The sequence below is a fragment of the Glycine soja genome, chromosome 8, assembly GCF_004193775.1.
Source record: "Glycine soja cultivar W05 chromosome 8, ASM419377v2, whole genome shotgun sequence".
In the NCBI taxonomy this organism is placed as follows: domain Eukaryota; kingdom Viridiplantae; phylum Streptophyta; class Magnoliopsida; order Fabales; family Fabaceae; genus Glycine; species Glycine soja.
In genome coordinates this window covers 7,311,624-7,333,284 of record NC_041009.1, presented here as the reverse complement: position 1 = coordinate 7,333,284, position 21,661 = coordinate 7,311,624, and the positions used below count along the sequence as shown (strand labels likewise).

Below are 21,661 nucleotides of genomic sequence, written 5' to 3'. Positions count from 1 at the left end.
TGACATTCAAATAATGAAGTGACTAAAAATAACTTGTCGATTTGGGAGTCCAATTGCTAAGGACAATGTGTTTGTGTTCCTACAATGTCATGTGTCATGTCTGATATAGAGAGCTAGTATACGTATTAGAACATCATATCGTCCTGATAAGTGTATCTTGTAGGTCCAGAACAGTATAAAAATTAAATTATTTTTATTTCTTAACAATTACTAAAAATAATAAAATGAATTAAATAAGGTGAATAATGAAAAAAATATTCCTAAAAATAAAAAGTATTGGTAGTATACCAAAATTAAAATATATATAAGTTTGTGTTTGAGTTTTTGAAAAATATTTTTAAAAAAATAGAAAATCATAATATATATATATATATATATATATATATATATATATATATATAATATAATTATTAATTAACGAAGGATAATGAAGACTATGCACTTGGAGGGTAAAAAATATATTTTTAGTATTTCCTTGATGCCAAACAAGTAAAAGAAAAAAAATTTAATTTCCTTAACACTAGAATGCCATGTTAAACAAAGTTTGAAAATGAACTTAAAAAATAAAAAGTAAAAAGAACATATTAAAGTTAATTATAGATTTTTTTAAAATATTTTATTGGTCAAAATGTAGTAAAAAAAATTTAACATTTTTATTTAATTTCTTGTTAGATTATGTTAATTAATATTAATGGTTTTTTTCATTATATTTGTCTCTTTTAAAGTTACACACATATATTTCTTATTTCCCATTTTATGCATAGATGGAGAAAAAAAGTCACGTGTTCTCCTTTTAATATAATTAATGCAATTTAATTTAATTTAATACTAATAGTGCAGTAGTTACTATTATTTAAAATTTAAAAATGTTTAATTTAAATTTGAATTTGAAATAATAGCATAATCAAGAATAAAAAATGTTGATAATAATAATTATTTAAAAATTACAAAATCTGCAATCTAGTCAAGATAATAGATCATGATCTAATTAATGAGCTAGTAATTGACTTGATTTGATTTGACCTGATGTATATTAAAAATTTAAAATTATATTCAACTAACATTAATTGAGTAAGAAGAGTTTATTCATATTTCAAAATCTAAAATAATAATGGATGATAATGAGACATCAAAATAGCATTATAAAGGTGATACATTTTTTTATAAAATTGGTTGAGTTGCATGGATTCCAATTGGAATCCAGTAGCTAATTGGTTAAATTTGATCGAATCATCTTCAATTAATTATATAATCAATCTAATAATAAAATCGATTTGAACCGGATTCAATTATGCCTATATCAAACAAAAGAAGTTTCGAAAATGAAAAACATTCTCTCAATCTCTATATATACGAATAAGAAATTTCATTAAACAACATCATAAATACGCATCGTATTTATGGTACTGCCAGACTTTGAAGTTTGAAGTACACCAGACGGCAGCAATCTAGCAAACTGATGCCCACCATAAGCACATGTGCATACCCCACGTGGAGTCTAGATAACCAATAAAATGCTCCAATGTAGCATTTAAGCAAAAGATCATACCGTAGAGTATAATGACCCAAGTCAAGTCAAGGCGCAAACTGCACTTTCTCTCATTTCCCATTTCACAATTTCTTGTGGACTCACATCATCCAGGATATACTATAAATTACGTTTATCTATTTTTATTTTTTTAATGAATCCAATTCCTTTTATTTGTTCACAAATTTTATTATATTTATTTAAAATTAATAAATATATTTTATATTTTTATAACACTAAAAAGAGAGAAATATAATAAAAAAAATCATTAATCCTAATTAAAATAATCTAATAAGAAACCGAATAAAAATATTAAATTATGTTTATTACCTTTTGACCTACAAAATAATAAAATAAGATTAGAAGAATATATAATTAACTTTAAATGGTTCTCTTTCCTTGCTTTTTATAAAAATGTTTTCTAAACTTTGTTAACACAACATTCTAGTGTGAAGGAAATTAAAATTCTTCTTTTACTAGTTTGGTAAAAAGGAGATATTAAAAATTTCTTTTTTTACAACATTTTTTCTTTCAGCACTTCTTCTTTTTCGTTAATGATATATATTATGATTTTATACTTTAACAATAAAAATATTTTCAAAAACTCAAATACAATCTTACCTGATTAGAAAGCACTTGGAATGAATTTATATACGAAATTAGTTTTATTTCCCAACAATTAATTAATATATATAGGCACATATTTACGTCCCTAAGTGGATTTTAGGCGCCAAATAGTAATTAGCTAGTATATAATTTAACAATACAATATACTAATTTTAGTATACTAATCACTATACCATTGAAACGTATTCACAAAAAAAAATACCATTGACACGTATATTTAATATTAATATATTAAAAATATCATGATATGTTACCCATAATTAATGTAATTGTAAAGAATACATAATACATAATTAATGCAATTGTAAAGAATAACATCATGATTATTATTATTAAATTAATGTTCTTGGTCGAAACCACCAACTGGATACGGGAAGAGCAATGTTGATGCTCATCCATCCAATAGCTATGATGTTGGTATTTGCCTGTGGGATCATAACAGAATTTCATCAAAGCCAATTCAGTTTGTTCATCGGGCATTTCAGATCCTAGGGAAGCAGAGGCCTGCGGTCTTTCCATGCTCTTAGTTGAACTTCACAAATGCGAAAAGAGAGTATCATATTTGAGCTTCATTCTAAGCTTGTTGTAGACTCAATAAATGGCTCCCTCAGAGGTTCTTCAGAATATCATAACATTGTATCTAAGTGTAGAACTTTATTTTTCAACTCTACAGTGAGTTTTGTGAGAAGACAAACTAACCAAGTTATTCACTCCCTAGCTAGGACAACTCGCTTTTGTGCTGGCATCTCTAAGTTTGATAATATTCCTCAATGTATCTACTCTGCTATTATGAATGAAATGCCCTGATTATCTTTATCTTAAACAAATCATGATTATTATTTAGAATTAAGTTAATACGTAATTTTATTCCTGATTATTTTTAGAAATAACTTTTTATCTGTTTTCATAAAATGTAATAAAAAAATGAATTTAAGATATACTTGTTAATTAGGGTCATGTGAGATCTTAGGTGCCAAATATTAATTAGTGTATATGCATCTTTAATAACAAGCCCTTTCGAGAAGGAGAAGTTATGGCAGGAATTCATGTTAATGGGGTGGAAATGGCTATCGAGGTTTTCTAGTGGTTTTAGCTACTCACATGTGCAATGGTACCTTAATCCTGGGGCTTGCTTTTTGGTGGTAAACTAAGTTGCTGGGGTATTCTGTTGATGGCATTACCATGGTTTGGCTACGCGTGAAAACATGGTCTGGGTGCTCTTGGTGAAATTGGTCCATTGATGCTGTATATACATAGTTTTCCTTTTGTTGTTTGCGTGATGGGTGCATGCTTTTGTGATTGGTTACCCCTTATTAATGGCTCTGTTTCAATTAATGCTGTGTAACCATGACTGGTGGGTGTAGTGGGGGAAAGAAAAAACTAACTGTTTGTAATTGGCTGAGGTATATCTTATACCTTTTTAATGAAATTGGATCTCGATTTGCTGATTAAAAAAGAAAGTATGCTAATTAGAATCCACTGTTAATTATTTCTGTAAAAAAATAGATTCCTCTATCATTATTTTTATTCAGTCACATATTATAAATTAGATTATACGTATTAGAAAATGAAACAATTACTCTTCCAATCCAATTTAAGAAACGAAAGCCAGAGTAGGTACCCCTTTCCACCGATTCTCCGAAAAAATATTCCGTTTTTGTTCTTAATTTTTCGTTTCTTGTGCAATCATTAGTATAAAATCATGTTTTTCGTACTTAGAATACGGGTAAACTTTAATGCATTATCATATGGGGTTATATTTTTTTTTTCTTGTTCATGTTGGCCTTTGTGTGTCCTGTTGGATTTTGACTTTTATTCTTGATCCTTAGAATTTTTGTGAACTCACGTTTTTTTTTATAATTTTGTTTCCTTTGTTTTTCCCCCTTTTTTATGAAATGATTTTGATTTTTCACGTTTTGACTCATAATATTGCTATATAGCAATAATAATAATAAATTTGTCTAAACACTTGTATATATAATATATACTGAATTTGAATGTGACTAATTATGCAGAAAATGTGTCTTGAAAGAATGCCTATGGAACTCATTCAGAAGGAGAAAGCTCGCAAGACAACATTCAACAAGAGAAAGAAAGGATTATTGAAGAAAGCTTATGAATTTTCCATTCTTTGTGCGGTTGATGTTGGTATAATTATCTATGCCCCCAAGTTTCTTGATGAACCTGAAACATGGCCCCAAGACCAAGACTCAAGAGAGTTAAAACGTGTCATTCAAAAATATCAGAACACCACTAGTGACAGATGTCCTAAGGTGTATAGTGTGCAAGAGTATTTTAACGACAAAATGAAAAAGATTGAAGGTGAGATTTCCAAAGTGCACAAAGAGAAGATCAAACTCATGTATCCAACTTGGAATGACTCTTACAATACTCTTGGAGAGGAACAATTGAGGATGTTTGTTAGTATTTTGGATGCTAAGTTTGATGCTTGTAGTCAAAGGATGAATATGTTAAAGAAGGGAAAAGACAAAGTTGAGACACTTACTCCCTACATGACCTCAAATGTAGGTATGCAAAACATGTCTCAAACACAATTTTTCCCACCTAGTGATAACAACCAAGTAGCATTTTACCCATTTCAACTTAGCCAAAGTTCTCAACCTTCTATGTTCCATTTTGATAAAAGTTGTATGCAATTGATGGGAAAAAGTACAATGGTGGATTGGGCTGATCAAGTTGGTGTTGATGCTAATTGTGATCCCAAAATGGGTGTAGTACTAAAGGAGGATGGATCTGACAAAAATCAAAACTCCTACTACAATAGAAATCTTCCTTCTCACTTGCAATATGATGCAACTTTCCAGACCCTACCAGATCAACCAAGACAACCACCAGGATTTGAACTTAATGGTTTTTATGATTCAAATATGCTTCAACCTCATTTTTTTAACTACATGCATGGAAGAAACTAAGCCTCATCTCATCACTACAAACATATATGCTTTTTTTTGGAATATCAGTTAAGGTTTTAATTTTTCTAGGCTTTCAAGCATTGCTTATGCTTTAAAGAGTTTTTGAATTTCTTTTTCTTTTTTCTTGGTTGAGTATGGATTTGAACATTTCACACAATGGTCTTCATAACTTGACAAATGACCTGTTATGTAGCACTTGCACGTTAATGGGGTGTTCAACATGTATCGCATATATCATTCTAGAGTTGAATAAAAGAATCATTTTTTCTAGATGCCAAGTTCAAGACAAAGGTTAAGATACAACACTAAACCGGTGTTTTTTTATTTTTTCTGGTAAATGATATTTATTTTCACGATTTAAGATTTGAAATGGGATTTTTATGGTAAAGATTATTTAAAATTGAAAAGATTCTTTGATATTTTTTAGCATAATTTTTGGAATTTTTAATTGAAAAAAAATTATCCATACACAGATCTCAAGCTAATAAATTAACCATTAAATTACTATTATTCAATTATCATTATTGGTCATTGCATATTTGAGTGAATTTAATTTTTTAATCTTAATTAAATTGTTTACACTTTCACTGCTATCTAATTAAATTTTTGTTTCTATTTGAAACAATTTAAGAGAGTATATTTTTTCCTTGTCATATGACAACCAAAGAGCTGATTACACTAATTCTTGTCGTATGACTATTCTTTAGTTTAGTAATTCCTACAAATAAAAAAAAACTAATTTTCTCTGTTTTGAATGAATAGTGATATTCACAATCAAATCAATGCCTTGCCTCGCAGCACATACTATTATGCAGGTTCGCTAAGGGAGAAACCCAGAAAGAGAAAGGCATACGAACAAAATCAGGAAGGGGAAAGTTGTCTTGGCAATAGTCATTGCAGAACAAAAGGGATCATAGAAAATTAAAAAACAAAATTTCAAAATTTGGCAGCTCAAACCCTTGCAAAAAGAATTCAATCTGCGTAAAAATGCATGTCTCATGAAAGTATTAAGATTCTATCATATAATAAATTATCCAGTAGCCTTGTCGATGCCTTCAGGTTTCATTTATTAGAGAAGCTAATTCTTGACGAAATGTTGGAATTTTGTCAGCTTCAACAGCCACGATTAATCCCGTTGACCTGTAATTCCTCAGCTGTAACAGGCAGAAACAAGAATAGATTGTTTAGAATCATTGATAAAAGAGACTGCTGTCCGCTTCTACAATATCAAATTTTAGCAAGAAACTATAATTGAAAGAAAACTCAGAATTATTACATTACAACTTAAAAATGAATTAAAAACAATTGTTTGATTGCCTTCCATGTTAATAATTTTAAATATGTAGATCCTATCTAATCTTTAAATGTAATGAAGAGCCTTATTCGTTCAAACTAAAAGCAAATTAAAGTTTAAATCATGTGTTATTATATGGTGTGGAGAGGAATGAGGCAATCAATCATTTCCAGTGGTACTGAAAGTAAAATTCTATGTGATATGATTGCTTTGTGGACTGTTAAACAAAGGCACTGCAATTTAGATGGTAACTAATAACACTACTCATTCCCTTAACATCAAAGCTTGTCTAAGATTCTCAAAACAACCAAAGAAAAACACACAAGAAACAAACCTCAGATTCAACGAGCTATCCAGTGTGTCAATCTCTAACAGAAGCCCCCCTCCCCAAAATAAAAAGAAAAGAAAACTATTTGCTGCTACCCACGAGGAATTAAAATTTTTTATTCTGTCTCCAAAAAGATGGATGGGGAAAACTATTTGCTGCTTCCCCCTTTCCCATTGTGTCCATCATTTGTATTCAATTGAACTTTACTTTTCTGTCATAAAAGAAGAATGGATAGAAAGGAATATAGAAGTAAAAGTACATCTGAGGGAGGAAAAGGAATGCTTCTGAGAAGTATAGAAATTAAAAAGAACATTGTGCCTAGGTGGCCCAAATAAACAAGGCTGCCCACAATCAGTGATAGAAACTTTCTTGAAACAGCCATGAACAGATACAGAACAATGAGAATTCACAACACACAATCCTATCATAGAAATTATAAAACAGTGTGACTTATTAGTTATTACTAATGTCACTTAAGTATTAGAAAAAATTATTTTACGGATTTCATCTTTTAATTTAATATTGATTTTTTTAAAGAGTGTGAACTGTGAAGTTATTCATGTCAATGATGAAGTTTATAATCTAAATATAGGGGACGAACAATCTTCTTGGGTTGCAGTAAATTATGCTCTTGGAAACTTGGGACAAGACCCTCAAGAAACAACTGGAATATTGAATTTGATGGGGCCTTCTTTGCAGGTTTTCGTTCACTATATTTGACAATTCTGTTCATATACAGATAAATTCACGTGCAACTAATGAACTCAAGCTTGGAAAAGAAACAAGCCATGTGCAACTCATCAAGTAATTTATCAACCATAGGAATTGGAAACTTGATAGTTACCTGATTAAGGGAACAATAATCAATACGCAATAATTTAACTGATCAGTATTGGGCACAGTACTCCTTTTATATAAACATCACAACCATACAGAAAGACCACATTGCCAAGATCCAAAGTAGTAAACAAAGTGTATATTTCTCCTACAAGCAGAGGTATCACTATGTATTCTAAATTACATTCAGAAATTGACAAAAAAAAAAAAAGTAACTTTCAGCAAGTTAATAAGAGCATCACAAAAATGGTAATTGAGATTGAAGAAACATAAAACTTGCCTCATGAGGTGCAAGCTGCTGAGTTTGCAATGGAAAACAGAAGGACCACGAGCTTAACTGCAAATTAATTTGGAAAATAATCAGTAATCAGAAACAAAACTATTCAAAATGAAGCCAGAAAATATCAATACCTTGTGAAAAATTTCATCCTCAAGCTTTATGTATATTATTGCCTCATCACTACCATTGCTCTGTTTTCTTTTCTGTTCTACATTCTTGAGCTATATTTTAACACCCAAAAAAGAAATAAAATGTCAGGAAACAATGAAAGTGGAGCATAAGCAAATGATCTAAACCACGTAAGCTAGAAATATATAAAAATGGAGACACTGCAGAGCATATATACCACGTAAATTTTGGTAAGTATTATATAATGCTTAAACTTGAAGGAATTCTGGAGCTCCTCCGTCGGCTGTAAAACACAAAACACAACAATTTTAAGTTCTAGATAGAAAGTCCATCTCTAGCAGTCAATCATAAACACATAGTAACACCCTCACCGATGTGATACTACCAACATCTAACCTCATCTTCCGTGGCCCAGGACACTTCATCAAAAAGGGCATCATAAAGAGGTGGCAGAAGCTGGGGAGGAAGGTTCACCATGCGCTGCGATACCAGGAGACCAACATCATGCGCTTGCTCCCCCAACAGCAATTTCAACTGGTCATGGACACTCTTCTCTTGGCGCACTTTATGGAGGAGAAAATCCTTAACTGTCGCAATACACTTATGCTCCTAGGCAGCAAAAGTATTTACAAAACAGCTGAAAAATGAGTTGCTATTGCTAAACCAGTCACAGAGCAAAACTGATAGATACATAAGAGAACGTGAGTTGCCAGTTACCCTGTATCTATATAAATTAAGAGCAGTAACAAGAGCGAAGAGCCCTTCATCCTCGTCGTCCTCTATCTTAACAACAGAGCCTACGGTGGTCTGTGCCAAAATCAAGTCTACAAAGGCACTCAAATCCCATTCCTGGTCGTCGAGGTAGGTTTGCAGCAAGGTCTTGGCTCCGTGAAAATCATTAGGTTTGGGATCGAAAAATGAAAAATCTGCTTGGACAACTCCCTAAAACAACAACAATTAAACTCAATAGTTCAAATGTTGAATTGGAAACAGTTTTAACAATGGAAAAACACGTTAGGGTTAGGATGAGAGGTCGTACATCGAAGTCCTCGTCGGAAGACTCGGAGTGTTCCGGTTGGGATAAATCTGAATGGACAGATCCCTTGAACAAGACGCACATTAGTTAGTTCAATGTAGAATTTGAAAGAGTCTATAGTGAGAATAGATTAGGATTGAGAAAAGAGGTCTTACATGAGAGGGTTGCGGTTTCTTAGCAGAGAGGGTTGGGGTAGGGTTTGGTGGAGAGAGAGAGGTGATGCGAGAGAGAGCGAGAGCGCGAGCAAAGGGGGAGAAAGTAACAGGCCATGATTTGAGTGGTTGACGACGCCGTTTTGGCCTTGGAGGGGTTTTGATATTCGATTTCACAAGCTGAGAACGCATGATGAAGTGGAGACAGGGTTGTGTTGTGTTCTGTTGCTGTTAAATGTTAATTGAGTTCCCGCTCTAAATTGATGTTTCCCAGTGTTGGAAGCCCGCGCTCTAGTTAAAACCTCCGCACCACCTCCTACGCTACGCCTCTTGTCTCGTGCTAGGGTTTCCATCTCATTTTCTATTATTTTTTTGTTCGTAAATACTACTTGTTAATTATTCATTTTTTCTCCTAAAACTAACTTAACCTTATAAGCTTTATATTCGAATAGGCGCTAAAGGATATAACTTAGTTAGTTAATCATGATATTTAAGTATTGTAAAAAAATTTATATCGTTTTCAATTCAAATAAGCTTTATTGTCCGTGAAAACGTCAAAACCGACGCTTTGTTGCTGAGAAATTAACGATGAACTTTATGTTTGTAAGTGTTTTCGAACATGAATTGTTGCCAAGTTTGTGAAGCAGTAAATAATCATTCACCTACAGAAAAAAAAATTTAAAAAAAAATCATTGAAGCTCCAACCTTAATTCGGAACAAATACATATTCCAGTCTAAATGAAAATTATAATTCAAAGCTTCTTAATATCCAAGTAAATAAATAAATAAATCAAAGCATATGCCTGATCTTTAGTTGAATCTAAGATTACCAAAAAGCAAGGGAGCAAGTTCTAGGATTCAAAACAATGAGTTGTTCAATCTCTGATTGGTCACTCATTTTCTTTACCAAAGAATCAAACTCGGGATCAACCACTTCCTTGATCTCTTGTAGAGGATTATGGATTCTCCCAGCTATTACTCTGCACCGCATAACATACATTCTATGGACAGACACAGATTTATTGGATGATGAACAAATGGAATCAATGGTTTTTCCACTAGTAGAAGTGGTGTGTAAACCCCACGTGCACCATGAAATTCTTTATTGGCGGAGAAACCATGCCTCAAAATTTGACACAAACCACATTGGTCTAAAGTGCAAAGGGTACAAGAGCCATTTAAACCAAGGAAGCATGCAATTGTTGTACCATGAAATCTCAATAGCTCATTTCCATCAACCAAGCATCTTGGGTGCTCATTTTGTAACCTTTCAGCTTTAGTCCTTACCATATCCCTACTTTCCTCAAAGCATGCAAACGTTTCTTACTTGTTCTGAACTCTCAAGATACATTCAATCTGTGCTGCCCTGCTTTCGATCAAGTTATCTTTGCATATTTGTTAGATGATCTTGCAAGATGAACCTTCTCTCTCAAGTTGGATCACTGCAAAAATGTACATGTAGATGTTCCATATTAAATTTTACTAGTAAAAGTACTTCTAATAAGAGAACCTACAGCAGATACAGTCTACAGACTAGACAATGTTCAACCCGTGTTAAGTTACAAAAAATCACATGAGTATTCTTCCCAATGTTCATATATCTATATAATTGATTTCTCATACTAGTGTCAAAATTGTTCGATGGTAATTGGTCAAATTTAATAGTGTCGAGTTGAGGACCACTTCTTTTTCATTCTCAATCCCTTTCTCAAAGTATATACTAGAGTTCCTCTAATAAGGGGCTATATTCATAGATAATTAATTAGCTATCCCATAACACGGCACCAAAACACATCATATAATAATATAAAGAAAATTAAGCAGAGAACAATTGACTCGTAAACCATATATATATAAGCACTTCAAACTCATTCATGCTAATTCAACTAGAAAAGGCACTTATCTCTTACCTAAATGTTCAGGGATATTATGATCATGTTCTTCAACAGTGTCAACACATTCATGATGACGAGTTGATATTGGGAGATCATCATTAGAGTGTTTCTTCAGTGGCACCTTTTTCTTTGTGAAAAGATTGCATACATTCTTCACAATCGACATAATGTGTTTTTGATGAAGGTATAATTCGCTTGGTTGATCTAGGAGGATGAGGCTCTTCTTGTACACTTTCTCCATCTTCTTCATGAGAACAAGGACAACATGGACAATGCAAAGCATAATCTCACCGCTTGATCCATCAAGGATAATTTCATGGCTAACATGGTGCTCTAGTCAGTGTCTCTGAGTACTGCTATATGCTTTTGGATCATGAACTTCTGATGAATGAGGTTTGCAATGAAGTGATTTCTTCAAAAGATGCCAAACCTCTGACATTTCTCTTGATTTCTTTTCTTTGTGACATGTGAAAGATTAATTCGTTACCAATGTTTAATTTTATCTATTCCAGTTGCTAAGACAAGTGAACAATCAAGGCAACCAATTCGTTATTTTTTTAAATTGCAGATTGTTTTTGTTGGATTATTCACAAATGGAAGGAAATTCATGGAGTGCAAAGTTTGTAAACGGTGCCAGCTTTCAACGAAAAAAATACAAATAATTTCAACATTCTCATTTATTTATTATTTAAACAGTAAAGATTTTCTTTTATTTCAAACAAAAATTATTATATAATTATAAAAAGAAATATAAATACATGGTTTTTTATATAGAGAAAGTACTTCATTAACTGGTAATGTAAAAAGATTTTAGAATTGTCTTCTACTAACAAATTGATATGTACACTAATTAAATTTATTTTAGGGATTTTCTTAATTATTTGGAATATTTTTAGTTTTAAGAACTAATGTGGTAAGTTATTCATTTTCAAAAAACAAAATGAGGATTTATTGTTTAATTTTTTCAACTACTTTAGTTCGATTTTGATAAAAGTAAATAAATACATTTGAACTTATTTTTAATAAGGAGAAAAATGGACTTTGTCTTTTTTATTATATTGTATATTCAAAATTGCATTATAATATTTATAAAAAAATTATATTTAATCAACTATATTAAAATAAGAGAAAAAATTATATACTAACAGTATAAAACAACAAGTTTATAATGTTATTAAATCACAAATTATAATTAATAATTATTTTAAAAGTCTTGCTGATAATTATTTATAATTAGATAATAATTTTAAATTATTTTACCCTATCAATTTGTTGCTTTTCTAAATCTTTATTCTTCCCTAACTCATTGGTGAAAATGACACCACATTACTCATATCTGATTTTATATATTATCCTGTCTACCCATTGAAGAAGTAATTATATATGGATCAACACGACTTGATTTAAGGAGTTATTGTGGTGACATTTTCTCAATAGGTAAATCAGAATTCTAACATAAAACGAATGCACAAAGGAAGAACGATATAGATGTAAGAAAAGACCCGGCCAATTAATTATTATTCTACCAATATTTTGATCATTTTCATTCCTAGAGAGGTAATGCAAGCAACATACATAGCCTCTGTTTCTGCTTAATTTCATGTAATAATGTTTGATCTTCATCCAATCACATAATGCACCATGTGCTTCACACGCATACAATTGGCACTGTAACACACAGCATGCAGAACATTTCCTTTCTGTCCCAAAATTTAAAAATGAAGGTTATAATTCACATTTCAGTTAGTTTTAAGTTGAAAGTTTATTTAATTATTTGGTAAATAATTTTTTTAGTATTTTTTTAACATTTTTTAAAATGTTACTTGAAGTAACATTTTTTAAAATATAAATTTTTAATTTTTTATATATTTTTTTGTTTTATCCTTAGTATATTTATTATTTTCAATTATTTTATACTTTTTAATTACTTCAATAATAAATTTTATCAAACATTTATAATTTAATAAGTTAATTTTTTAACTTTTAACTACCATTTTTTTAACTTTTAACTAATTTTTCAGTTAATTTTATCAAACATATATTTTGAAAAGAATAACTCTCAAATACACTTGTATTATTCAAATATTCAAAATTTAGCATTCGTTATATAAAAAAATATTTATCATGTTTAATGTATAGGCCAAAATAATAACAATAATATTTTTAAGATAAAACTTAAAATAGAAAAAGGATTTAATTTTAAAAAAAATTAAACACAATTTGTAACTCGTTTAAATTTGTGATTAACTGTATGTTTTTAATCAAGTTATAATTAGTTATTGAATTTAGTAATTGGTTACCAATAATTGTGAAAACATGTTATTAAAGTTGGCTAATTGGAAAACAAATATGAGGCTGATAAAAGGCTGAGATTTGTAATCACAATAATTGTGATTATTTGGTTGATAAAAGACTGATATTTATACAAATATATCCAAAGTTTAAAATATAAATTTAATCTCATTAGCTAATGTTATTAATTTCTGCAATTACTGTAATTAATATGATAAATAGTTTTTAAAAAAAATGTTTATGCAATTTAACATTTTTTTTCATTTTTGTTTTATAATTTTTTTTTATCGTTTTAGTCCTTATAATTTTTATTAATTTATTTTGTTTATCATCCTTAAAACGCTTTAATAATACTTATTTAACTGTTCAAAACATTTTTTTTACCATTCAAATGTTATTGGAAGCTTTTTAACGATAAAGAAACAAAGCATACACATTTTGTAAGGACAAAAAAAATATAAGGATGAAAATAAAAAATATGATAACTTACATAAAAGGATGGATGCATAAAATCATCAAAGGGGTTGGATATTTTTTACTTTAATTATTTGAATATCTACAATAACTTCTTAAAAATAATATTTAATAAATAATAATATTTATAAAATTATTTATTAGTTTTGCAAAGAAAAAATTACATGTGCTTACACTTTATAACTCAAACAGTTTTTTTTTTTTCAAATTTTGAAAAACTTTTTCATCTCATAAGCATAATAATAATCAAATCAGTCTCACAATAATACTTTCACAATAAAAAAGTAACAAACACATTCATTAACAATAATTAAAAGTTATCAAATTTCTGAAAGATTATATATATAATATATAAATATATTTATAATATAATGTTATTAATAATTAGATATATTGATATATAAATAAATGAGACTTATAATAATAAATACACTATAATTAACATAGATAATAACAATTAATCGAAAGTCATATAAAAATGTGATTGTTGTTAGATTTATTAATTAGATTATAATAGTAAGTAGTGACAATTTTTATTATTGAAAAAATGATATTTTTCTGTATTAAAAAATCAGTATATAATCAGTGATATAACATATATTAATAATAAGATTTAGTAATTAGTGTATATTATTCTATTTTATTTTTATATTGAAAGAAGATTGAGGGAGGAGGGGGACTGAAACCCCTGGGTGCCCCCTTCTATCCGCATATCCGTCGTCTTTGTTTGCATGCACGTAAAATATATTTAAATCTAATAAATATATATAATTAGTAACTGAATCAATTTTTTGTTATTACACAGGAAAAAAGAGGGGCAAAGAATATTTTTAAAGGTAAAAATGAAAAAAAAAAAGAGTAAGTATTTTCGCTTGGAGTACTTTTAGAAAGATATGATAAAAAAGATATGAAAATTATATTTAAAATTTAAAAATATAAAAAATTCGAAAGATCAAAATATAACATCACGTGTGTAATAAGGACTTCTGTATAGTTGATACTCCATACTTTTACTTCAAACCATAATAACTTCTATTTGATGGATATGGATATGGAACCAAAGTAAATATTGACAAATTTTATATTATTATATTATATTAGATAAGGAAATATATTTTATATTTTTAACACAATAAAAAGAGAGAAATAAATAAATAATCATCAACCATAATTAACACCATCTAATAAGAAACTAAATAAAAATATTAAATTATTTTTATTACCTTTTCACTAAAAAAATAAAATTAGAAAATATATAATTAACTTTAAATGGTTCTTTTTACTTGATATTTTTTAAAAATATTTTTGAAACTTTGCTTAATATAACATTCTAGTGTAAAGGAAATTAAAATTATTCTTTTACTAGTTTGGTAAAAAGGAGATATTAAAATTTCCTATTTTTTACAGCATTTTCATTAACATTTTTGCTTTCCGCGCGCGCATATATATCATTGGAGTTGTGGATTTTAGGTGTCAAATATTTGCAATTTTTTTTTGTTGAGATAATATTATTTTAAAATAATTCAAAAGATGATTTATGATGGATGACTACAGAATATATTAAACTCTTAGTATTTAGTATATATTATATATAATATAATTTTAGTTTACTAATCACTATAAAATTGCTGATAAAAAATCATTATTCCATTGATACGTATTCACACAAAAAAAATACCATTGACACGTATATTCAATATCAATGAATTAATTCCCTTCAAAAAAATATCAATAAATTAATATATTAAGAATATCATGATATGCTATCCATAATTAATGTAATTGTAAAGAATAACATCATGATTATTATTGAGAATTAAGATAAACAGTACATGTTAATTTTATTGGTAATTATTTTTAGAAATAATTTTTCAGCTGTTTTCATACTTTGAATTTGAATGTAATAAAAAACGGATTTAAGATATACATGTTAATTAGGGTCATGTGAGATTTTAGGTGCCGGATATACTAATTTTTAGTCGTATGCTAATTAGAATCCACTATTATTAATGTTTTATTGCTTTATATTTAAATAAAATAAAATAAAATATCTTAGAATCTACATTGATTCGAATTAAATATTTATTAATTAATAAAAATTAACTATTTATTTTTTATTATTTTCACATAAATGATAATTAAAAATATTAATAACTTTTTTTATTTTATTTTAAACTTTTGTGACTATTTTAATGCATTTGAAACGACAAAGATGACCTTTAAACTTTTGAGGGGCGATTTTTGTATCCACCGCATATCATTAATTACTTATTTCTATCCCGTCATATTATTATAAATTAGAATACACGTATTAGAGAAATAAACAATTGATCTTCCAATCCAATTGAAGAAACGAAAGCCGGAGCCGCCAGCAGGTACACATTTCTATCGATTCTCTGAAAAAACATTTCATTTTTCGTTTCTTGTGCAATAGTTAGTATAAATCATGTTTTTCGTACTTAGATTATGGGTAAACTTTAATATTCATATGCATATGGCCTTATATATATATATATATATTCCTTGTGTATTCTCTTGGATTTAGACTTTCATTCTTGTTCCTCTGGATTTTATAAATTTAGGTTTATAAAAAATAAGAACCTAGGAAATTTCTAATTGCGAGTCTTTAATTTAGACAAGAGAAGATAATTTTATCTTACTTTAATAATTTTATATCACAATTAAAAAAATTATTTGTAAATTTCAAATATAATTTATATTTTAAAAAATAATAGGAACAACATGTTTTAGTGTGCACTCAACCAAAGGCTGTGGAGTGTTTATAATTAAACTAGAATTGACGTTTTGTGGGTGCAATGCATGAATTATGAGAGAGAGTGCAAGTTACACAGAAATAAATAAGTGTGTGTGCTATGTGGCCTACGGTGAGAGAGAAAATGAGGGTAATTAGTTATTTTATTTTTAGCGTGTGTGACACGGAAAAAAGAAATGAGAGGTACACAACTAAATGTTAGGTGAGTGGCCGCAATTAGATAGGATGAACCGGAAATAAATTGTTATTATGATATTGAGCGGGACTAAATAGTGATTTTGATAATTACTAAAGTTCTTATAAAGTAATAAATTAAAATCCATACAGAATGAAAACAATTTTTTATGTTATTTTTTGATAAAAAAAATTCTCGTGTTTGGCTATCTAAATTTGTCTAGACACTTGTATATATAGTATATGCTAAATCAGAATGTGACCAACTATGCAGAAAATAAATGGGTCGTGGAAGAATACCTATGGAACTCATTAAGGAGGAGAAAGCCTGTGAAAAAACATTTCACAAGAGAAAAAAGGGGTTATTGAAGAAAGCTTATGAGTTTTCCACCCTTTGTGCAGTTGATGTTGGCGTTATTATCTATGCTCCCAAATATCTTAATGAACCTGAAACATGGCCCCAAGACCAAGACTCAAGAGAGGTAAAACGTGTCATTCAAAAATATCATAACACCACTAGTGATAGGCATCCTAAGGTGTATGATGTGCAAGAGTATTTTAACGATAGAATGAAAAAGATTGAAAGTGAGATTTCCAAAGTGCACAAAGAGGAGATAAAGCTCATGTACCCAACTTGGAATGAGTCTTACAATACTCTTGGAGAGAAACAATTGAGGATGTTTGTTGGTATTCTGGATGCCAAACTTGATGCTTGTAATCAAAGGATGAATATGTTAAAGCAAGATTCAAAGGGAAAAGGAATAGCAAAATCGGACAAAATTGAGACGCTTACTCCCTACATGGCCTCAAATTTAGGTAGTCACCTAAATTTCATGTCTCAAACACAACTTTTCACTCCTAGTGATAACAATCAAGTAGCATTTTACCCATTTCAGCTTAGCCAAAGTTCTCAACCTTCTACGTTTCATGGTGGTCAAAGTTGTGTGCAATTGATGGAGAAAAATGCAATGGTGGATTGGGCTAATCAAGTTGGTGTTGGTGCTAATTGTGATCCCAAAATGGGTGTACTAAAGGAGGATCAATCTAACAAAACTCAAAACTCCTCACCATGCTACTACAATGGAAATATGCAAACAACACAGTCATATATGCAAACTCTTCATTCTCTATTGCAGTACGATGCAACTTTTCAGATCCTATCAAATCAACTAGGACAACCACCAGGGTTTGAACATAACAGTTTTTACGATTCAAATATGTTTCAATCTCAATTTTTTAACTACATGCATGGAAAGAAGTAGGTCCCATTACTTAAAGATATATGCTTTTTGTTGGATTGTTAGTTAAGGTTTTTAATTTTCTTCAGTTTCCAAGCATTGCTTATGCTTTAAAGAGTTGTTGAATTTATTTTATTGGTTGGATTTGAACATTTTACATAATGGTCACCAGAACTTAACAAATGACTATGTAGCATTTGTATGTTAATGGTGTGTGTTCAACATGTGTTGCACACTGACACGTGTAATGACACTGATATAGTAACATAACATTCTAGAGTTGAATAAAAGATTTTATTTTTTTAATGATGCGTTCAAGACAAAGATTCATATATGATACTAAACCGTTGTTTTTATCTTATTTTTTGTGTGTATCTAGAGCCATTGATATTCTCTCTATTTATTTTAAATAAAATTAAATATGAGCAACATTTATAAAAACTTGATAATGTTCATGTATCAACTTTACAACTCGCGTTCAAGTTTTATATACATAGCAGTCTATCCACATTTTTTTTAGTTAAGACGCTAAGTTTAATTTTTAGTTCTGCATGTTGTGTGCCACATTGCCAGTTGTATGCGTGTGAAGCACATGATGCATAATGTGTTTGGATGGAGCTCAAGGATTATTGCATGAAATTAACCAGAAACAGAGGTTATGTTGCTTGTTTGCCTCTATTACACATAGCCAAGTTGTTTTTTCTTTTCTTTATGGTGTTTTTTTTAATGAGGGACGGATCCAGACTAAAATATCAATCGGTCAATCACAAATTATAAAATTCATCTAGATGACTTTTTATCATCAGTTTTATACAAAATATTTGAAATTTGATTTTTTAATACGTTAAATCACATTAATAATCTATCAAAACATAAAATATCTTTTTTATATGTCACAAAAATAATTAATTATTAATTTTATATTAAACTTTTTAAAAAAATATTTTCAATATGATAGTCTTATCACTAAAATATTAAATAAATACATTTATCTCTTGTCAATATTGTAACTTGTGATTATAAATACTATTATTGGATTTAAACTTTGATACTATCTTAATTCATAGGGTGAGAGTTATATTCATTTATAAATCCAAGGTAAGATTTGAGTTTTTTACAACATTAATCGACCCAATGTTCAATATTGTGAACCAAAGCATGAAATGTCAAAATCATTTCATAAGAGAAAGAAAAAAAAACATTTCATCAGAAAGAAAAAGAAAAAGAAAAAAAAAACACGAGTTTACAAATTTCAAAGGATCAAGGATGAATGTCAAAATCCAACAGGGCACACAAGGCGGACATCAAGAAAGAAAAAAATATTTGTTTATTCAGACTCTAGAATGAAGTATGTTACGCATGTTAGGTGAATCTCGTACACATGTTAGTGACACATGTTGTGAAAAACAATATGTAAAATGTTAAAATCCATACTCAACCAATAAAACAAAAGAAATTAAACAAGTCTGTAAAGCATAATCCATGCTTGATAACCTAAGAAAATTAAAAACAAAACAGAAAGCATATTTTCAGTAATGAGATCTAGTTCCTTCCTTGCATGTAGTCAAAAAATTGAGGTTGAAGCATATTTGAATCATAAAAACAATTAAGTTCAAACCCTGGTAATTATGAATGTTGACGCATATTTGAATCATAAAAACCATTAAGCATATATGTTTTTTTATATAATGTTATAATATATCAATGTGAAACTTTTTTTCAATTGGATTGTGCAAAGAGAGGTCAACTATGAAAATAAAAGAAAATAGTAAAAATTGAAACTTATCTAAAACATGATAATTCATATGATCTTGATGCTATAACTTTATTTAAATAATTAAAAGTTATTATATAAATTTCAACAATTGAATTAAAATTAAAATTTAATTTTTTTTATTGCATGTATAACTTACATAAAAATTAAAAGTTATTATTCGAGTTATCATTGAATCTACTAAAATAAGTTTTTGAAAATAATTTTTCTTTGCTTAATTTTTTTTTGGGTTAAAATTCTTTGTTTTAAATAATTTTATACAAATTATTAAATATTTACGTCATTATTAATAAAAAAATTATAGAATAATACTAATTATTGATGTTATCGGTGCTTTAAAGAATCTTGACTATGAATGAATTATTATAACAAAAAAATTGCAAAACGGATAATATTTTAAAAATTATGCAGGACACAAAATATCTCACGATCGACCCTAACAACACAACGATAAGTCATTCATGTGGCGACAAGTGCTGGGTGAAGATACAGCAATGGCAGAAGGATCCAAAGAAACCAAAGTATTCAACAACATTTACAATACCAAATCACATTACATCAAAATTTCATAATTAAAAAAATAAATAAATAAACTAGTGTTTATTTCATAAGAGAGCATATTTCTTTGATTTTATTCTCTGACCTGTTGTGCGTTCAAATTTTTTTATAATGAATATTATTCTACTTTATATGAGTCTTTTCTTGAATGTGTCAATCCCAAAATCATTCCCTCTAATATTATTTATTATATTGCTAAATTAAAGTTTTTTAAAAAACTATTAATTTAGTTTATTTTTTTTTATATTTTCAATCCACGGTTTCCTCTTTATTTGTAGCTGATATTCATTTTGGATAAAAATATATTTCAGATCCTTTGAGATTTGATGAAAATTCGCTTTTAATCTTATATTTTAAAATAATAGTTTTGGATAAAATATATTTTAATTGATTGATTATCATTATAATTATTTTCATTGTTAAATATATAAATATAAACTATTATTATTTCCACTTTTAAATAAATAAACTATCAATATAAATTCTGTAAAGAAAACTATCAATATAAATCTAAAATTGACCTTTTTAATTGATTAGTTAAAAATATATAATTGATTGATTACCTCTAATATTGTTATTATTTTATTTGTAAAGATATACATCATCAATTATATAATAAGAGAACATGCATGTGCTCTATCGAAGGCTAGGCACTAAGTTTGTCCCTCTACCATCTCTCGACTCAATTACAAGTGTGAACGAAAAAAATGATAGAAAAATATGGAAATTTCAAGTTCAAATTTATTGTCTTTAGAGACTTTCCAGACAATCACATTTGAATGATTTTATCAAAATAGTCATCATGGATGAGAATATGTTTTTAAACCATTTTTTTTCAATTAATTTTATGAATTCAAAGTATTCATACCTGCTAATTTCCTTTTCATGCAGCTATGAAAGATTTAAGGTAAGATTTGGAGTAATTAGGTTAAGAAATTTAAATCACTCTTAATGAATGAAACTTGCTACGAGATTAAAAATCTAATGGTGACGTTGAATAATTATGAATACAAAACCACCAATCCAATGATTTCATTTTACATTGCATGGTTTGCTTACTTTCGGTCTATACTCTTCTTTTTTGTTATTAACACACTACTCGCATGAAACTAAAACTAAGACTTTCTAATCATAATAAATATGTTTGATGCCTACTCAAAGATGATAATATTATCTTATTTTGAAGTGTGTTTTGGGTGGTTGTGTTTTTGTTCGGGTTGCTACCAGAAGAAAAAGCAAAGCTTGCAAAGCAGCATGAACATTCCCTTAAAGTGCATTACAATTATTGTCCTCTGTTTGACACACAAAAATAATATTACAGAAGATTTAAGTTTTTTTT

The 21,661-nt window shown here is 28.7% G+C and overlaps 3 protein-coding genes across 3 annotated transcripts; 2 read left to right on the top strand and 1 right to left on the bottom strand.

Moving 5' to 3' along the window:
* The first annotated feature begins 4,173 nt into the window (after nt 1–4,173).
* On the top strand, nt 4,174–5,165 carry LOC114424272 (agamous-like MADS-box protein AGL82). Its single transcript, XM_028391109.1, has one exon. The coding sequence runs from the start codon at nt 4,174–4,176 to the stop codon at nt 5,086–5,088; it is 915 nt and encodes a 304-aa protein (XP_028246910.1). The 3' UTR covers nt 5,089–5,165.
* A 773-nt stretch (nt 5,166–5,938) lies between these two features.
* Nucleotides 5,939–9,523, bottom strand: LOC114422489 (protein BCCIP homolog). The gene is made up of 8 exons (XM_028388873.1): nt 9,148–9,523; nt 8,996–9,058; nt 8,674–8,898; nt 8,353–8,565; nt 8,174–8,239; nt 7,959–8,048; nt 7,828–7,884; nt 5,939–6,242 (listed from the first exon to the last, which is right to left on the bottom strand). Exons 1-8 carry the CDS (start codon nt 9,334–9,336, stop codon nt 6,144–6,146), a joined length of 1,002 nt encoding a protein of 333 aa, XP_028244674.1. The 5' UTR covers nt 9,337–9,523; the 3' UTR covers nt 5,939–6,143.
* Nucleotides 9,524–16,122: 6,599 nt separating this feature from the next.
* On the top strand, nt 16,123–18,249 carry LOC114421891 (MADS-box protein EJ2-like). Its single transcript, XM_028388006.1, has 2 exons — nt 16,123–16,180; nt 17,027–18,249. The coding sequence occupies exon 2, from the start codon at nt 17,034–17,036 to the stop codon at nt 18,012–18,014; it is 981 nt and encodes a 326-aa protein (XP_028243807.1). The 5' UTR covers nt 16,123–16,180; nt 17,027–17,033; the 3' UTR covers nt 18,015–18,249.
* The last annotated feature ends 3,412 nt before the right edge of the window (nt 18,250–21,661 follow it).